The sequence below is a fragment of the Sapajus apella genome, unplaced genomic scaffold (genome assembly GCF_009761245.1).
Source record: "Sapajus apella isolate SASKATOON/1434 unplaced genomic scaffold, GSC_monkey_1.0 scaffold1, whole genome shotgun sequence".
NCBI lineage: Eukaryota > Metazoa > Chordata > Mammalia > Primates > Cebidae > Sapajus > Sapajus apella.
In genome coordinates this window covers 86687184-86707622 of record NW_022436941.1, presented here as the reverse complement: position 1 = coordinate 86707622, position 20439 = coordinate 86687184, and the positions used below count along the sequence as shown (strand labels likewise).

Below are 20439 nucleotides of genomic sequence, written 5' to 3'. Positions count from 1 at the left end.
GAAAGAGAAAATCATTTCATACCCAGTGGTATCTCCTCTTTTTCTCTGAAATTAGAGCAGATTCTCTTAATTGTTCCTCAGTAAGCCACCACCATCAACGGGAAGGGAGGCAAATTGGTTCTAAACACCCACACCCCCTTCCCGGTGGAATATAAATGTTTAATCATAACTCCCTTTAAATGCACATAATTTTATCTGACCCTTGGACATGCTTAAAGATACTGAGGGTTTATATAGCCTTATTCTACATGTAGAGACTACACAGAAAAGATAAAAACTGACAGGAGAAAGGGGATACATATACATCTACTCAATATCAATTTTTAGAGGTAAATAAAATGTTCCTGTTTCATTTTAGCCCTCTAATTATATGATTGTGGACAGAACATAAATCCTTCAGTTATATATGTTTTTTCATCTGAACACCTTACTCAGTGAAACTGGCAGTGTAACTGTTATTCTACTCTTTCAAATCTGATTCTGATGGGAACTAAACATACAGCATCATCTCCCTGGGAATAAATTCCCAAATCTATATCTACATTGGAAAGTTGTTCAAAGCCCCTCTTCCCTTCCCAGTCTTGGTTAGATGAGAATGAATGGCTGTCTTAGGGTTTGTGATTCCCCAAATAACCAACTTGAAATTCATTTATATCTGCCAGGGGTTATTGGGAGATAAATAAATGCTAAATGTTTAATTTTACCTTTCAATTGCAATTAAAACCTATTTAGATTTTTGACATGTAGCTTGAGAGTATGATGTTTGTTCAGGAATCTCTATCTAACATTAAGTTTGATGTGGAATGTTTAAATTTAATTAAAGCAGAGAAAGCAACAGTACACAAAAAGACAGGTTTAAATAGGGTTAAAGCCCACCAGGAGGTTGGGTATAACAGCCACGTTTTGGAAAGTGTATACAAGTGCACCTGGGCAGATGCCACAGACTCCAGAGGAACTTAAATTTCAGTATCCCTTTTATATTGAAAGACACTGTCAGATATTCTGAGGCAGCCTGGAGGTGATGGGGACTATACCTGATAACTCGTATTCCTCTTTTTCTCAGGACAGGAGCTCACACCAGGGATTCACACTATTGCTGTTTTCAAGGACATATTTTTGACCTAACAATATACAAAGGTCAAAACGAGTCAATTTTTTAGAGAAGAGGGTCTGATCCCCTCTCTGAACACAAGAGGTCGCTCCTGTGATCAAGTACTCTGGAAACTGCTAATTGCAGTTTTACATATTCTCTGAAAAACAAAATTTTACAGATATATTTGATGTACTAAATGCACAGATAGCAATCAGCTCTGAGGAAATGAGAATAATCCATGATCAATTTAGAGCTTCAAGGTGAAGTAAAACTACAAAGCCTGCTATTCTAACTTGGATTTTAATGCAAAATGTGTCATTGGTACATTTTAGGGACCTGGTGGGGTCCCTAAAACATCTCCTCTTAATGCGGGTATCTTCTCCACGGATCTTGCTTCTATCAGTTTAGGAACTTATTAAGAAAACACTTGTTTACAAAAATGGTGCAGAATGAAAAGAGGAAAATGTTGTCTACCATTAAGGTGAAATTGCCCATTACTGAAGGTTTCACCCAAGCTACATGCCAGCTTTTCTACTTGGACTTGCTATCATCTGCAATAATTCTTTGTAATAGCTTATTGGTTTAGGGAGTTAAAATACTACACTCTGTGTGGAAGGTGGGGGCTGGTTTGAAAGAGTATGGACAGTGAGGGTGCTTTGTGGCTCTGAAATATAAGTCATCAGGCTTCTGGAAGCTTCTGGTGTTTAATTCTATCTTATAAAAGTGGCATGGTGGAATATGACTGGGTAAAACTCTATTTTCTGGCATTGTGGTGGTATCTTTTTTCACTAGGGTCAATATGTTTATCTATATGGGAAACACGGCCAAATACTGGGAAGATTTGCTTCCTGTTGAGATTATCAGCATCAGTTTTGCAAAAGCGGCTTGAGAAAAGGCTTCATACCTATAATACCGAAGACTTTAGAAACAAATCAAAAAAAAAAAAAAAGGAAAAGAAAAAGAAAAACCTTCACAACTGGGAAACTCATCAACCTAGGTCTATCCTATCCAACTTTCACTTTCATACACGCGCTCCAAAATAATTTATAATGAAATGGAAGGGAAGAGATCCAATTTGAAATCTTCCTTGAGAAAACAAAACGAAACAAAACGGGTTCCTGGGGAAAAAAGCCTCAGCTAGGTCATGGGGAAACTCAGGCATCTTAGATTCCCTTTCCGCTTTGGAGAGGCTTTACCCGCTCAAGCCCAGCCACTGCGCCAGCCAGGGCTTACAGCCCTTATCAAGGGCTAGATCTTGCAAAAGATACAAAGAAAGGAGTTTCCTAACACACCGGGTCTTCTCACAACAACAAAACACCGAAATTAAGCCTTCTATGGTTTGTGTCTGTAGGCCTTTTTAGATAAAACTGGCAGTCCCATTAGATAAGAAATAGCTATTTAGAAGCTTTGGGGGAAGCGCAGCGGTTCTTCGTAGCCTTCCTGCGACTTTGTCTTTGGGAGACTGTCAGAGATGATGGGAACATGTAAGAATTATTGAAAAAGGTTACCGGCGAGTTGCACCCAACAGTCTTCTCTCTCCAAGTAGTTTTCCGAGAGAAAATTATTAGATATCAACGCCTGGTGACGTGAAATAGATCTTTCACTGTTCTGTAATAAATCCCTCCCTACTCGCGCCCTTACATTAATGCGTTTTTAAAAAAACCTCCAGAGACATGAAGACTTGTCCTTGTAACTATCAAAACACCACAGCCTGTTGCACAAGCGTGCTTAAAAACAAAGGGCAAGAGACCAGCAATGAGAGGAACTGGAGAATATATAAAAACCTGACAAACTTTAGACTACTGGAAGATCATTTCGCGCTTTGGCTTCGGGTTAGTGAGCTTCAATTCTAGAGTTAAACTGAAAAGCAGACCTCGCGGGTCTGAAAGCGAAAAAGCCCGTCAGTCCGCGGAGTCAACTTTGTTTTACCTGTACGTTGCAACCAGACTGTCCGCAACAGCAAGAAGCGCCCCTTTCCTCCCACCCCACGTTTTTAGATATCTGAGGTCGGGGGAGACAGAGTAATGGTGTAGCAGTCAGGGAACAATTCCTCTGGGTTTAATCATCCCAGTCCCGATTCTTCTTCCCCTAGCGCATCCAGCGCAGCCAGTTCTGGAGGGAACTCACCCTCCCGAGCAGCCAAAGCGGGCCAGGCCCCGGGGATGTGCGCCCCGGCGTGAGACCAAACCAAGCTAAGCGGCCTGTTCCAAGTTCCCCTCTTTTCCTAGAGCCCGGGAGTGACCTCGTCAACAGGCAGACCTACCCACCAGCCACTCGCCACCGGCGGCAGAAAGTGGGCCCCGCGCGCAACTCGGCCAGCCGGACTGCGGGGACCCCAGGAGCTCAGGGCGGAGGAGCGGCGCGGCGGGAGGCGAGGGCGCAAGCGGCGCGGCCAGGAAGGAGCGCGGGAGGGGGCAGAAGGAAGAAGAGGAGGAGGAGGAAAGGGAGGCCAGAGCCAGAACAGCCCGGCAGCCCGAGCATCGGGGGTGAACGGCCTGAGCCCGGAGTAAGTTGCCTCGGGATCCCTAATCCTCTCCTGCGGGCTCGCCGAGCGGTCAGTGGCGCACGGCTGCGGCAAGGCTGAAATATGATAATCAGCACAGCTGCGCCGCGCGCCCCGCAGCCAATGGGCGCGGCGCTCGCCTGACGTCCCCGCACGTAGCGTCAGACCAATGGCGATGGAGCTGAGTTGGAGCAGAGAAGTTTGAGTAAGAGATAAGGAAGAGAGGTGCCCGAGCCGCGCCGAGTCCGCCGCCGCCGCAGCGCCTCCGCTCCGCCAACTCCGCCGGCTTAAATTGGACTCCCGAATCTGCGAGGGCGCGGCGCAGCCCGGCAGCCGCCCTTTCAGCTTTGGCAACCCCAGGGGCCACTATTTCCCACTTAGCCACAGCTCCAGCATCCTCTCTGTGGGCTGTTGACCAACTGTACAACCACCATTTCACTGTGGACATTACTCCCTCTTACAGATATGGGAGACATGGGAGATCCACCAAAAAGTAAGAAGCTGTTTTACCTTGTGGGGCTCGGTGTGCTGTTCCTGTGCGGGGGTCTCTCTCAGGCACTGGCTCAGGTGCAAAGGGCTCTTTAGAGTTGGAGTCATTGCCTGGAGAAAGAGAAAAGGTGGCTTTTTCTTGTTGCCGCCACGCCTGCATGCTTACTGTTGGTTCTAATCTTTGGGAAACTGATCGTACCTTGTGTTTGAATTCGCCTGTGCATCCTCTAAAACTCTAGCTTTCTGGTGCTGAGCGGTGGTGATTTCCTCGTGGGGAATCCTGAGCTCTCTGAGAAGGTTATATTATGTTGCAAAGGTCTGCCTGCACAGTCAATACCCAGAGATGTGAATTAGCATTAGACTTGCAAAAGAGAACGGGTGACAACTGTATTGATGTCTGCTCTTGCTAACAATATCCAGTCCTATGTGCTATTTAAGAGCGTGCTTCATGGAAAATATAGACATCCCTGCGTTCACTTAACGCTTCTAGTCAAAACCTTTTCTTTGACTTGACTTATCCATAATCTTTCCCAATGATTATAGCAAAGAGAAAGGAGGGGGAAAAAGGAAACACAAAATGAGCGGGTTTGATTGCGTGCTAGGCGTACAAATGCAGACTATTCAAATCTGCATTTTACATATATTCCACCTCCTTTTAAAAATGAGTCAAGGTTTTGATGGCACACTTCAATTACCATCCCAAAGTGCAATACTCTTAAAAAAAAAAAAAAAAAAAAAGGAAAGAAAAAAAAAAGAAACCTCCCAGAGTACGCCCTATAAGAGAACGACACTAAAAGTGTGTTTATCTCTGTAGGAAGTAAACGGTTAGTCAATCATGTATTTATTTTCATTTCAGAAAAACGTCTGATTTCCCTATGTGTTGGTTGCGGCAATCAAATTCACGATCAGTATATTCTGAGGGTTTCTCCGGATTTGGAATGGCATGCGGCATGTTTGAAATGTGCGGAGTGTAATCAGTATTTGGACGAGAGCTGTACATGCTTTGTTAGGGATGGGAAAACCTACTGTAAAAGAGACTATATCAGGTATGGCATTTATACTTCTTCCTTAATTTTGTGAGATTTCCCTGACTCTCCCAACTCCTTATGTATTATTTGGTGTGGCTTTGTCTTTTTGTGAAGTTTGCCTCAGTGGAGTCTAGCAAGCCAGAGTTACCCTGTAAGTGTGTTACAAAAATCAAGCTATGCTGTTCATTTCATTTTTTTTTTTTTTTTAGTTGAGAAAAACAAAAACCCTGAGCAGTGGTATTCATAATTCTGGGGTATTGAAGCTTGTTTAATTACTCTTGGAATTTTTGAAGCACAATTTATTTTCCTCTCTCACCCTTCCCCTTGCAAAACAAATTTTTAAAAAGGTGGAGAAGTTTGGGTTTTTAACTTTACAATACGGTCGATTTTTATTGTATAGCGCAGTGTTCTGTTTATTTGTTTTAGTCTTTTTAAAACTAGTAACTTACAAATCCTTGGGTGGCATCAATGTAGGTGAAATAAAAGTCTGACTGAAGCATGTTTAGAGATGTACTTTGAAAGAGCAAGTACAGGTATTGCTCCTTTTATTTCTTGGGTAAAAACTTCTGAGAAAACTTTAAAACCAACCTACGTATTCCTTGCAAAAAACACCGGAAACTTAATCTTTTTAAATATTAACCCTTTGGTGACATCTGTCTTTTCTTTCTTATCTTATCTGAGCTGATGAATTAGACACAGCAGATCAAATTGCCCATCATCTGTCTACGAACAATTGGTATATTTAGATAATTGAACAGCTTCCTTTCTCACATTAAAATCTGGTAACTGATAAAATGAGTGAATTGTCCATATTGATAAGACTGAAACCACATAGGAACTTTCTGAGTTTGGTTTTGTTGTTTTGGAGGGTTTTTTTTTTCCTCCTCCAATTTATTCTGCATCAGGCTTTATTAAACTGAAGTTTCCTCTGACTTATGTGTATATATCAGAAATTTTGTTTTCTGCCTTAGAAAGCGAGTAGTCTCTAAAGAAAATTGTATTCATTTTATTAACAAACAGAAGAGATATCACCATGCTTATTATGTTAAATAAAAGCAAAATGTCACGTTAAAAATGTCCAATGGCTATTAACAAGTAGTTAATTAGCTTTTGTAAGGCCCCTGGTTTCTGGGGCTTGAGAACTTTTATTAAAGTTTAATAAAGATTTAATATACAGTCACAGATTTCTCCTGCTCACTTAGTATCCAGCATTTTTTTTTTCCTGTTTTTAAAAAATCATGACACTGAGGATATAATCTTGGTAGATAAAATTAACCTGGTGGGGGGAGGTTAATACTTTGGGGAGGGAGTGAAAGGAAGTAAGGGAAGTGGGGGTACAGGAAGGGGGAGGGATTTTCTAAATTGTTTGGTCACTAGCAAAGTCAAGCCTTCACCCTATGAAATGGAAGATCTCACATTGAGTAGGCGGAGGGAGGAAAAACTTTTGAATCCACCTTCTAACCTCTGATAAATGAGCATTTTCATTGTTTACTAGCTTGGTGTGTAAATGCAAGGTTCTTGAGAAGGAGAGCCCGCTTCAGGAGTATCTTTACTTCTATGGAAATAGTATTTTTGCTCAATTGCATACAGGCTTGCATGTGCCTAATTCAGGACCTAATCATTTTTACTTTCTCTCCACTCTCTCTCAACTCTCTCTGTTTCTCTCTCTCTCTCTCTCTTTCTCTCTCTCTCTCTCTGTGTGTGTGTGTGTGTGTGTGTGTGCTTGTGTGTGCATGTGTGTGTAAAATCTTGTAGTCGTAAAAGCAGAACAGACTGAACAGTTAGATTTCCACATCTCTCCTTGGGGAAGCAGGATGCGTCCTCCCATTATGTGGATCTTTTCCTCTCTCTTGCGTTATTTCTGTTTGTAGGAATGCCCTAGCTTCTGTTATTCCTGAAAGATGGAGAAGGGGCCAGGGCAGTGCAGCCTGGATGGAATCTGTAAAGACTGTCCCTTGGTAAGGAAAGGCCAGCAGTGAGAAAGACCTTAGAAGTGGGTCTTTGCATTTTTCAGGCTGGTCTGGGTTTTCAAGCAAATTGGAATAGAGGTAGATGATTCAGCAACTTGAAAAAGACTGAGGAAAGAGATGCAGATTTTTTTAAAAATAATAATACAAGGAAGAATGGAGAGGAAATTTTCTGTTCACATTGCTGCCTGAAGAAAATCTTTAGTTGGAGAAAGACTGGAAAGTACTTGTACAAAAGGGAAATGTGGAAACCCTCAGAAGTTTCCTTTTGTTATTCTGCTTATTTGTGAGTGTTTGCAAATCGAGTGGGGTGGCAATCCCATTCCCTTACCTCCTTTTTTCTTGGAAGAAGGACTTTTTGTTGCAGTTTTAGACATTTCTAGAAGCAGAAATTGGGGGATAGAGAAGTGAAAGTGTAGGTGTCAGTGGCCACCAGAGTCTTTCTGGATTCCTGCCTGCCAAAATCTGCAAGATAACACTGGGACTGATTGCTAGGGCAGCAGCCCGAATTTGGAATCCATCAATACATTTTCTGTGGTACAAGCTAGGTGTTCTGAACTAAGAGTTATCGACTGAGACACAGAGGTTCATCGGGAAGGAAACGGGAGTAAAAGAAAGGGAGGAGGGAGGACGTGGTGGGGGAAGAGAGCTGGGGGAAGGCAGAGAGGCAGGGAGGAAGAGAGCGGGGTTTCATTTCTGTCCTTCTGTTCCCAGCTTCTGTTTGGAAATGCTGTTTTCTCGGAGCGTCTTGCCCGGGATCTTGGGTCAGGGAAGTGATCGCCTGAAGTGACCCCCTCTTCCTGTGCTTCTCTCCCGCTCTGGGCCGCCTCCCCCGCCCCTCCCCCGCACAGGTTGTATGGGATCAAATGCGCCAAGTGCAGCATCGGCTTCAGCAAGAACGACTTCGTGATGCGTGCCCGCTCCAAGGTGTATCACATCGAGTGTTTCCGCTGTGTGGCCTGCAGCCGCCAGCTCATCCCTGGGGACGAATTTGCGCTTCGGGAGGACGGTCTCTTCTGCCGAGCCGACCACGATGTGGTGGAGAGGGCCAGCCTGGGGGCTGGCGACCCGCTCAGTCCCCTGCACCCGGCGCGGCCTCTGCAAATGGCAGGTACTCCTCTGCCCGGCCCGGGTAGGTAGGCGCCAGGTTAAACCAGCCGATGTGCCGGCGGCCACAACAACCCTGGTTAGCTATAGGGGTGGTCATAGTGGTGGCTTGAAGTTAAATGAAGTGTTCTGTACGCAATTTGCGCTGTGTTCTGCTCCTTTGCAGCAAGAGTCAATGTACTCACTATCTCCCTTGATTCTCCGAACACACCTACACGTCTGTGTGTCTCTATAAGGGTACACATAAATGTACACCACTTGTGTACACGTGTATACACACGCCCAAACATCACTTCCAGTTCGCTTTGCCCTCCAAATCTTGGCTTACTGAAAACGGGCTTCAGCTCCCAGCCAGGTATTCCTTTGCTGCCTAATTAAAGGGGCGGAGCCCCGGGTCCCTGGAGCTTCATCCTTTAACCCAATGAAGGAAGCTTAGGTGGCCTGAAGTCATTTCCCCTCCCAAATCCTTTTTTCTTGTAAGTTGCTAAACACTCAAAAATTTTTTAAATTTTTTTATCTTTTTGTGAGATAACAGGACTGAAAAGATACAGTTTTAAAAACTACTGGCCATTGCACAGAGCTGTAATTTAAAACCATCAGCAAGCTAATCTGCAGTAATTGCCTTTTAAAAGGAGCCTGCTTCTTTAAACCATTCATACTATGTGATTTGATGAGAATTTCATCTCCAGGCCTGCAGTTGTAGCTCGAAATTGACCCCATAGGTGTTGGCCTGACCCTAGGGGGTTGCAGAAGGTGCAGGATTTGTATCATATAGATAAGAGGACCCTTTCCCAAGGAAGAGGAGTGGAAACACAGCAGGGTTTGCTAGGACCAAAGCCGTGGGTTAGAAAGTGGACAGTGTTTCCAAACCTGACTTCCTGTCATGACTTCCCCTTTGCAGTTTTAAAGTATCAATTCCCAGTAAACACTGAAGGTGAGGAGACTAGCTCTCCCTTACCCCTCTGCCTTCTGGCAGGTCTAAGAATTCTGTTCAAGGGGATTTGTGACTAGTTTGCACCGGGGCAAAGCCAGGGGTTGTGCTCCTGTTCAGTGGAGCCTGCACTCTGCTTGTGGGGAAGCACAGAGGAAGCTGTAATACCGGGAGGGAGGCGCGGGACATCTCCCAGCCACCGTTTATCTGGAGTCTAGGCAGCTCAACAGACTTTTCATTTCCATTGCTTGGGGTCAGTCTATCTCAGGAACATCCATGTATTACCTTAGATTTAATACTAAGAAAGAGCAGGGACTGGAGATACGGCAGAAAGAGCGAATTTCTTCAGCACCTTGACATGATTGTCCTCTCCGACTGAAGTTCAAGGCGTTCTGGCAGAGCTCTCGGCCTTCCCCTTGCAGAAGTCCCTGCTGGTGTAGTATTTATGGCTGTCACTAAAGTGCTCTGCGTTTCCTTCCCCGGTACACTCTGTGGCCTTGGCCTGGGAGAAAATTCTGAGCCTGGAGAGGGTGGTAATCAATGTAACTGGGGCCCAGTCTGGGTACAAGGAAAGGTGAGAAGGGAGGAAAAACAGTGCTGAAAAATGCCACCCCTGCTGCGAACGGGTGGGGGGGCGGACAGACTTTGAGACCCGTTCCCCTTGGCTAACACTTTGTTGACACGAGGAGGGGCGGTGCTGCGTTCTGGGCCGGGATTATTCAACATTGACCTCTGCAGATTAGAGAGGGAGATTTTATTCTCCCTTTCACCCTCTTCGCCTCTACCGCTGCCGCCCCCTGCTTTGTGTGCCGAGGCTGCAAACACTAGCCATTGTCCTGAAGTGTCTCGGGCCAGCGAGCCAGCCAGCGGGCGGTGGAACAAGTGAGCGGGCGGGTGGGCCGGCGGGCGGGCAGGCCAGCGGGCAAGTGACCCGGCGGGCGAGCAAGGGAAAGAGCGAGCAGACGTGCGACTGAGTGAGTGGGCAACTGGGCGGGTGGGTGGCGATCGGATGTGCGGGCGAGCGAGCAAGCGTGCGAGCGAGCAAGCGGGCTGGTGCTGAGCGGACGGGCGAGCTAGCGGGCGGAGAGCTACCGGGCGGCCCCCCAGCGCTCATGGCGCTCCTTGCTCCGCAGCGGAGCCCATCTCCGCCAGGCAGCCGGCCCTGCGACCCCACGTCCACAAGCAGCCGGAGAAGACCACCCGCGTGCGGACTGTGCTGAACGAGAAGCAGCTGCACACCTTGCGGACCTGCTACGCCGCCAACCCGCGGCCCGATGCGCTCATGAAGGAGCAACTAGTAGAGATGACGGGCCTCAGTCCCCGTGTGATCCGGGTCTGGTTTCAAAACAAGCGGTGCAAGGACAAGAAGCGAAGCATCATGATGAAGCAACTCCAGCAGCAGCAGCCCAATGACAAAACTGTAAGTGGCTCTGGGGCCGGGCAGAGAACCGTGAGGGGGAAGGAGACGTGGCGTGCGAGGTGCGTTCCTGGTACCCAGTCTGACCGGTGTGCGGTTTTCGATCCTGCTCCTGGGCTAGAGTTTGGCCAGGGCTGCCCCTCATCCCCACCCCCACCCCTGCCCCGGGGGAGAGGCTACCCGGTCCCGGCAGGTAGCCGAGGGAGGGCGGGGCAGCTCGGAGGCTTCTTGCGACAGAATAGCTAGCGGCAGCCTGGTCCCAACCTCGTGGATGGGCTTGTGCCCTAACACCTCGCCTGCACCCCTGAACCCGAGAAACGCCGTCCTGCCTTCTGAGGGCAGGCGGCAACAAGGGTTAGCCTGGGTTTTGCCAACATTCAGATCGTCGGTTCCTCACTTACATAAGAGGGAGGGATAACACCTTGGTTCCTGCCTAGATCCAGGAGTTCCGTGGTCAGATCACCCTGTAAGTTCCCAGGGCGCACCACGCTTCTGAGCAAGGCCGGCCGCTGCGTCTTCAGGCCGGCCAGAGAGGTCCCCCAAGGTGACCCACATGCCCAGGGCACCCTCTGCTCCAGGTGAAGCACAGGCCTCCACAGAAGCATCAGGCCCCTCGCAGCACTATCCACTGTTATCATGGTCCCACGGAAGCACCCACTCTACAGGCCTCCTGGTGACATTAAGCTAGAGTTTCTTTTCTTTCTTATTTTTTTCTTTTCCTTTTTACTGCTTCGGCCCTATTTTTAAATGCCATAAAACCTGCTGTCATTAAACTGGGCCAAGGCTGGCCAAGACTGGGCCAGGGCACTTTCTGAGTTGGTTAGTGTATAATAATAGCACAATAGGAGCCAGACCTAAATGCTTTCGGGGGATGGAGTGGGGGGGGGCGGTGCTGGCTCCTCCTTGAGAAGAACTGCTTGGAAAAAAATCTGCAGCTAACTGAAACTGCCTAGAGAACTACCATGTCTAGAGGCTGAAGGGAAGCCCAGCTTGCCTCAGCTTTCTAGTTCTGGGAAGCTATGGCCTGGGAAGGCAGATGGGAGGAATTGGGCTGAGCTGTGAAGGTAAGGGGGAAGAAGAAAATCATAGTAGAATTTGGTTTAATCAGGTCCATGCAGACCTAATAGTCCAGCCCACAGAGGCAGAAAAACAAAACACAATAAAACAAAACTGAATTATAGCTAATATTCGTAGGTACAGTAGATTAACTGAATCAATAAAGGCCACTGTATAGATAAGATAATACCAGGGTATATTTGCTTAGCCTGTGCTGACAATGGAGGCAGGGAATTTGCTCATTAACATCTTGGGATTGGTGTGGGGGGGGGCACCTATTTACAGAATATCCAGGGGATGACAGGAACTCCCATGGTGGCTGCCAGTCCAGAGAGGCACGACGGTGGCTTACAGGCTAACCCAGTGGAGGTACAAAGTTACCAGCCTCCTTGGAAAGTACTGAGTGACTTCGCCTTGCAGAGTGACATAGATCAGCCTGCTTTTCAGCAACTGGTAAGTGTCAGCTCCCAGATGGAAGAGGCTAAATTCCCATCAGGGGATTCTGGTTTAACTGTCACACACTGAAAGATTCTATGGGGAGGGTGTCTTCTTCCCCTCAGGGTTGGGGAGAAACCAAGGAGGCGGGCAATAAAGAGAAGGGAGACAAATGCAAGGAAAACGAACCTCTTGTGTATCTTTTTTCCTTTTTTTAATGAAGCTGCAAAATTTGACCATATAGGTTAAATTTTCCATTAATCAGACCTCCTTTGAAGGATTAATTTCAAGATACCTAACTAGGTAGCATGTGCTGGAAGATGTACAGTGTTCGAGAATCATACATCTTAGATTTTTAGAATTGTCAAGGACTTTGGGAGATCATCTTTGCATTTCAATCAGCAATTAGTAAGTTTACTCCTTCCTGAGCATCTAGAGAATAGGATGTATAAGAAGCCTGATCAAGGTGATTATAGTACATCATCAGTGCTATAATATATAATCAGTGTTGTTTCCATAAACAGTAGGCACATGTCTGGGTGCAATTTTCAAACATATCAATAAAGTTTATTCAAATAAATACGTTTGTTACTGTATCCCTTGCTTGGGACGTCTTCATTCAGAATGTAGGACGGCTCAAATGTTTTCAAGTGTATGGGTTCAAGTGTCACAGAGTCACACACTGTGTACCATGTTTAGCAAAAGGGACATGAGCTCTACCAATCAGAGGTAAAGTGTTTAGTCTGTGAAAATGTGTGTAGCATTAAGATGTTTTCCACATCCAGTGAAGAGCAAATTAATTCACCTTTTGTCTACAAAAGGCTTAAGGGGTCAAGATAAATAAGAACAATAAATATGTGTCCTTTGTCATAAGCTGTATTTATACGTATGATTTTTTTCTTAAAGAGTAATCCGCCCTGTAGAGTCCTGTTTTATAAAATGTAAAGATCTATCCTGAAACCTTGTTCGAACTTTTTTTTTTTTTTTTTTTTTTTGGAAATGAAGCTTTAGTTAGAGGTGAGCTCTTTACCCATATTTACCTGGAGGGCATTTGCTTTCTCAGTGTCAACATTAGGTAATTGGCCAGAGGCAAGTAGTTATAAAGGGGCTTGGCCCCAGGCTGGTGTTTGCAAATGCTAACTGGGTGCAGAGGCTAGATGTGCCTTAATCTCATATTGAAAAAGTTTGCTGTAGAAAGAAATGTGGGCTCTGGAACTAGAAAAAAAAATAACTTATTTTAAGGTCATTAATCTGTTGAGTTCTTTGAGCAAAACCTAAATCACAGAAGGAAGGTATCATGGGGAGGGTTCAGGGCAGCCGAGTGTTTGCACTTTCTGAAACTTTAGTGTCTGATGAGAGCAGTGGAGAGGAAGCAGAGGCAGGGGTGGGCATGGTTAGAGAAGGTTTCCAACAGCAGTACAGTGCTTTTAGGGCTAAAAGAAGGAGCCAGATATTTAAGAAGGAGTCAGATATTAGGGTTAAAAGGAGTCAGAATGGGATGATGTCATAATATATGGGTCTCATTTTGGAAGGAAGAGCCTGATTTAAAGAGAGAGAGAGAAAAAGGCCAAGAGGCAGCAGGACCAACAAGGAAGAATGCCCAAGCAACGAGCCTGCTGAGGAGTTAATCGTTGTTCTGTGGAGCCTCCTCTCACTCTCCCATGGAAGGATCTGAGCCTGTTACGGATTTTCCAACTGAAGAAAAGAGTCTTTGATGCCTAGAGACTGACAGCTCGCCTACTCCCAGGGCAACTTGTAGCCAACAGGATAATTTTATTTTGAGCATGCATAGTAGAGTTGTGATGCCATTTTATGGTGGGAAACACATTTGTTCTTAAATAATTTAATGCAACATAATGTTGGGACTTCAGTTTCGGTTAAAACAGATCTTTTGGAAGATGGGAACATGAGAGGATGTCTTCTCAAGTTATTCTCCTCCAGGCTTTCTCTAAGCCTGTTAAAATTAAGTTATCTATGTGGGTATCTTTACCTACGTATATATCTACACAAACATTTCCACCTACACAATATGATGAGTTTATCGTCTTTTTATGAATACTGTTACAGTGTCCTTTATTTCTCAACCTTCTATGCAGGTCAATTTTTCAGAAGGAGGACCGGGCTCTAATTCCACTGGCAGTGAAGTAGCATCAATGTCCTCTCAACTTCCAGATACACCTAACAGCATGGTAGCCAGTCCTATTGAGGCATGAGGAACATTCATTCTGTATTTTTTTTCCCTGTTGGAAAAAGTGGGAAATTATAATCTTGAACTCCAAAACAAAAGTATTTAACGACCCAGTCAATGAAAACTGAATCAAGAAATGAATGCTCCATGAAATGCACGAAGTCTGTTTTAATGACAAGGTGATATGGTAGCAACACTGTGAAGACAATCATGGGATTTTACTAGAATTAAACAGCAAACAAAGCGCAAAACCCAATATATGCTATTCAATGATCTTAGAAGTGCTGAAAAAAAAAAAAACGTTTTTAAAACGTAGAGGATTTACATTCAAGGATCTCAAAAAAAGCATTTTCATTTCACTGCACATCTAGAGAAACACAAAAATAGAAAATTTTCTAGTCCATCCTAATCTGAATGGTGCTGTTTCTATATTGGTCATTGCCTTGCCAAACAGGAGCTCCAGCAAAAGAGCAGGAAGAGAGACTGGCCTCCTTGGCTGAGAGTCCTTTCAGGAAGGTGGAGCTGCACTGGTTTTCGATGTTTTAAGTTGACTTTACCAAGGGGTAACTTGAAATCCTGGGTCTCTTGGCCTGTCCTGTAGCTGGTTTATTTTTTACTTTGCCTCCTCTCCCCTTTTTTTGAGATCCATCCTCTATCAAGAAGTCTGAAATGACTTTAAAGGTTTTTGAATTGAGATTTAAAAACCAACTTATACCGCATTGCAACAAGGTTACCTCTATTTTGCCACAAGCGTCTCGGGATTGTGTTTGACTCGTGTCTGTCCAAGAACTTTTCCCCCAAAGATGTGTATAGTTATTGGTTAACATGACTGTTTTCTCTCTTTCTGGAAATAAAAAGGAAAAAAAAGGAAACTTTTTTTGTTTGCTCTTGCATTGCAAAAATTATAAAGTAATTTATTATTTAATTACTATTATTTAATCAGAAGACTTGCCACTTTTCATGTCATTTGACATTTTTTTGTTTGCTGAAGTAAAAAAAAAAGCTAAAGGTTGTACGGTGATCTTTGAATTATTTGTCTAATTCTATGTGTTTTGTCTTTTTTCTTAAATATTATGTGAAATCAAAGCGCCATATGTAGAATTATATCTTCAGGACTATTTCACTAATAAACATTTGGCATAGATAAATAAATAAACACAATGATCCAGGTCGCTGTTTTGTGTTTACAAACAAGCTATTCAAATGTCTGAAACTACGGATTGCATGTGAATTGGGATAAGCTGACAAACAGTAGGAGTGATATTGTAATTGCAAGTAGTTAAGGTCGAGTTTGCAAGTTTGGGTTTCAATAGTTGGATCAAGGTTGGTTGGAAGCCCTTAGCTCTCAGCTAGGATAATGCTACTGGTTTTGTGAAAATGAGATGCTGTTCTCTGTCCTGCCCAACTCTCTTTCCTTCCCTCAGTCTCTTTCTGTCGGTTCCCCATCCATTCACCCACCCCAAATAGGAAGAGGGTTTTGCTGAAAATGGTTTTTGATTCAGAGTCAGTATTTTATTTTCTTAGAATAAGTGATTTATACCAAAGTCTCCTGCTTGGGATTGTTGGAATGACACGTATGTCAAATATATAAGCTCTTGGTAAAAGAGAGGCTTTCTGCCTAGCCAGTGAGGGATGACCATCGTTTACCAGTGGCGGCTGTCAGCCGATTGAAAAATGCGGCTCTATTTGTGTAGAAGGAACAGGCCTAGAGAAAGAGTATGCTCTGCATTTCCCAGACTAGTCAGTGTTTGCATTTTCTTGCCTCTTCTCCCCTCTCCCATCTCTTCTTCATCCTTTCCCCAAGTCCAATTTCAAACATCTTGGGAAGGATGACTGGCTATGGGGAGAAACACGCCATGTGTTCTGTTGGGAAACCGCCTTTTATGGGATGGGGTAGCGAGCCGCGCGCTTTGCTGGACCCATCGGCAATCAGAGTTAGGAGCATGCTCTCTGGGACAGACTATTCCCCCGCTGGCATTTAGCAGTAGTTAAAGTGTGAGAGCCAGAACCCCAGAAAAGATAAATGGCACTGCTCGAAATCAGAAGTCTCGGTGCTTCTTCGTTTGCTGGCGTAGAGTTAGGATTTGGGGCTCCACCCTGTTCCCTCTCCTCCCTTCACCCCCACCCCAGGATGATGCTTTCACTCTGGAAACTGGATTCATTTGTATGCCCGAGTGTAATGCCGTTTTCAGTACCTGACGATTCTTAATAAATATGAAAGCTAAATTACCCTAACTGTGTGTCTCGTGGCGTACCCCCTTCGGGTTTGATAGGAGTGAGGTGGGGGCCGAGCCCCTCAGCTCTCAAGTCGCTTTCACCCTCTCCAAACCTGCGCAAGTCTGGAAGCCAGCCTCAATTACGCTTTTGTTTGGCTTGGTTCTACATAACGGGTTAATTACAGGCTCTAACGTGGGGGCAGAGAGAAAACAAACTTTGCATTGAAAATGTTACAGTGCATTAGACATGCCCGTTGATTACTTTGATTGTTGTGTCTAATTCTTGACAGAGGGGTAATAATTTGGCCGGGATAATAATGGCTTGCAGTCTTCTGCTGAGAAAAACAGGAGTTACGTCTTATCTCACACGGATCTTCTCTGGGAAAGGTTCTTTTTTTCTTTCTTTTTACTCAGGTCTCCGTCCTCTAATCTCTTGCCAAGAGACTTTACTCTTTTAGCTTCCCATTCACTATTTCTATTGGTCTCTTTTTTCCTTTTTCCTCACCATCACGGCAGAAATGGCAACAAATATGCATGTGTAAGGGTGGCAGGCTCAACGTGAATATTGGTGTCCTGCCTGCAAAGTTAATCAGAGTCTAAGCCTTCCTTACTTGGAAAACACTGGACCCCCTTCCCCAGCCATAGCCTCTGGTGGTCTCGAAAATGTTAGGAACTGGAGCTGGAAAACACTTTATTTAGGGTTTGAATGCAATAGAAAGACTTAAGTGAGGCACTCACCTTTGTGAAGCTTTTTCCTCCTCGAATTGATTTGTAAGATTAAGAATATGTTTGCATATTTGGGTGTGGGGCAGTGATGTTTTGCATATATAGATGTCAGCCTGTTCTGAAGTCGACCGCTTGAATTTAAGCACAATAATTTAGGGAGGGGCTGATGAATGATTTGCTTTCACTTGCTAGATTCAAGATATTTGTTTCCTGATGGCTGAGAATGGATTGATGGGTCAATAGATTCTAGTTCTTTTATTATTTACATGAAGATGTGTCTTTCCCCTCTAGACTCCTCAGCCTGTACTCTAAAATGTGTAGTTGAAATGTCTTTTTGTTTGCAAATCATTTCTTGCATACTCCTCTTCTCTGTACACCTCTGGAGACTGAGTTTTGAGCTCTGCTCTTATAATGAAATTCTTCCTGTTGGTTATTATCTTTGATCGTCCCTCCCTTATTACTCTGAATTCCTCCTTCTGGACATTATGACTCATTTCCTCCAGCTTCTGCAAGTTAAAATGTAATGCAACTAAAACCATCTAGTATGCTCCCCTTAAATCAGAAAATTCTTATCAATATCTGTAGTCTTAAAGACAGGATTTTCCCCCTATTATTTCAGCACAATACTATCTTCCATTTCAGCCTATTTTCCTTCTATTCCATTCATCAAATGAACTTGGGTTTTCTTACAATCAAAAAAGTTCTTTTCTAAGTTAGAATCATGTTTGGACATTATTTTTATTCTCAATTGAAACAAGGTTTCTGGTTATTTGCAATTCCGTGTGGGTATGTGTACCCACTTGCCCAGTGACAACCTTCTTGGAGTTCAAGATTAAATAGATGATTTTATGATGCTTGGCTGCTATTCACCCTGATCAACTTGTTGAACTCATAATGTTGACCTCTTTTCTGGTGTATCTCATCTTTTTGATACTAGCTAAAAAGACATTGTGCTTTCAGGTTACCTTGGAAGGACTTTGTATTTCCCTAGCACCTTGAATTTTAAGCCACAAGATCGATCTCGTGAAAAATAACTGTTGTAAATCCCATGTGGCTTTACTTAGCCTTTTCTTTTTTCTTTAAAAAAGAAGAAGAAGAAGTTAAAAAGGTTAAAATCAATCTCAGTTCAAACCCTCAGAAGAGCTAAGTTTGCGTGGCACCCAGCCTCTTTGGCTTTCTAATCTCATTCCTAATATGAGTGAACTGTCTAAGCAGAAAGTACTTATTTTCTTATTTGTAAAGTTCAGTTTAGTCAACTTTTGTAAATCAGATTTATCATCCAAATGATGCCTGAGTTCTGTTCCTCTGGGAATATTTACTTCCTTTTTGCTAATCAACAATTAAAGACTTACATTGCAACAGGGCAAAATGTTTCTCTTGGGGGGCGGGAGAAGAAATAGGAGGGGACAATTTTTGTGTATTTATTTTAAGTGTTCTCTTAAGAAATGGCCCCACATCTTGAATTCTCAATAACTGTTTAAAATAAAAAGTAACTTGTACAGTGTGAGTTGGTATTTTTAAAGTAAAATGCAAGTAGTTAATTCAAGGCTCTGGCAGCCTATTTTGTTTACTGATCTTTTCTGATTGTTGTTTTCTTGATAATGGAGCGAGCCACCGAATGGCTGTTTGAGCCTAGGCGCCACAAACATAAACTTCACAGCTTACAATGTCCCAAGCCGTGATGGAGGATCTCTCCACACCTCCCAGAGACTTCTGAAGTGTAGACAGAGAAGTTGGTTCACAGGGAGCAAAGGAGGGGGAGGGGCGGTAGGGAGGGCTGCTGAGTGTTTGCTGTGAGCATTGTTACTATCACGTCCTTTAATTTTTATGGTGCTTAAGCTGTTGCCTCCAAGAAGCCAGTTTCTGTGTTTTGAGGAAGCCAGTCTCTTCTCGGAACTGTACTTAAGACTCCTTGGTTCTAATTTGTAAAAATTTATTTTGCAAATCTTTCTGCTTAATTATCTCTCTGCAATAGTGCTCAGAATCGATAAGCAAAAGGTTCTAAAAACAAAATTATATATATGTATGTGTGGGTACATTCATACAAATATACATATAATATACACATACATATATATAATTTTCTTTATAATTTTCTTTATATCATTTATATGTGTATGAATACACAGACAGACACACACACACACACACACACACACACACACACCCCAAAGGAAACCACCTGGATTTGGAAGAAAGATGTGGGGTAAGACTGCTTTTCTCCAGATGGGAAGGAAAGACAAATTGACCCTCCCTTTCTGAAGCCATGTGCAAGATTCTGCTTAGCCTTAGAACTGCTTATTCCTTGCCTGGAATCCTCTTTCCATTCCATTGATCAAAAGTTAGTGTTCATTTTGAAGTGATGCTATTTGAAGATTTGATCGAGTTAGCTACTTAATTTTGCGGGTCGTCCCAGTGGTTCTACCCCCGGGTTCACCGCCCACGTACAGCGGGCAGGGCAGCGCCTGTGTGGACTCAGGTTAGGGGTGGGACGCGCCTGGAATGGGGGACCCGGACACCGGTCTAACCAGCCCCGCCACTCCCGCGGGCAAGTCAGCCCTTGATCCCTTAAGGAAGGGACAATCGTCGTGGTCCGAGAGAGGAAAATAAGGGTATTTCTGGGCCCATCTCTTTCAGGAGTCGATCAGGTTGGCAGATCTGGAGGACTAATCCAAACAAGGCGCTTGACTTGTGAGGTCGCGAGTCTAGACAGAGCTGGTGGCTCGGCGGCTCCTTATCTTTCCCTGGAATCAGCCGAAGAGGCGCTCCCCGGCCCACTCCGCTAGGCTCGCCCGGGTCCGGAGCCTCCGCTCGACGCAGACTGCACAACAAACACAGCACCTGAGGCTTTTCAGCTCGCTTTATTGTTTAATGGAGAATGCTGCATAACATTCATTTGTCTTCTTGGTTTCGCGACCTGGCGGCTTTGCAGCCACAGACGCTGGGTGTGGGTGTGCGCCAGCGCCCGGCTGTTTGGGTCCCGACGATGAGCAGTGGCGGGCGCTCCACTCCAGCACTGCGCGTGTAAGCGCGCCTGGCTCCGCTGTTCCTGCGCCCTCGGGTCCTTGGAGAGGGCCTTAGGGATACCCAACTGCAGCCCCTTTCATGCTTCCAAAGCCCGGAGGCGGAAAGGTGGAGGAACAGTGGGAGAAAGCGTAGGCGAGGGGTCTTTGGCTAATCCGGTATCTCCTCTTGCTGCCTGGAAATGACAGTTTTGCGCCAATGCCATTTATGGTTGGCAGGGCCAGCGAGCTCTGACTCAAGGGCAATCAATAAAAACATT

At 44.6% G+C, this 20439-nt stretch overlaps 1 protein-coding gene across 1 annotated transcript; it reads left to right on the top strand.

The window, feature by feature from the left end:
• Positions 1-3518: 3518 nt before the first annotated feature.
• On the top strand, positions 3519-18518 carry ISL1 (ISL LIM homeobox 1). The gene is made up of 6 exons (XM_032281102.1): positions 3519-4089; positions 4942-5131; positions 7932-8191; positions 10252-10538; positions 11877-12044; positions 14123-18518. The coding sequence occupies exons 1-6, from the start codon at positions 4062-4064 to the stop codon at positions 14237-14239; spliced, it is 1050 nt and encodes a 349-aa protein (XP_032136993.1). The 5' UTR covers positions 3519-4061; the 3' UTR covers positions 14240-18518.
• Positions 18519-20439: the final 1921 nt, after the last annotated feature.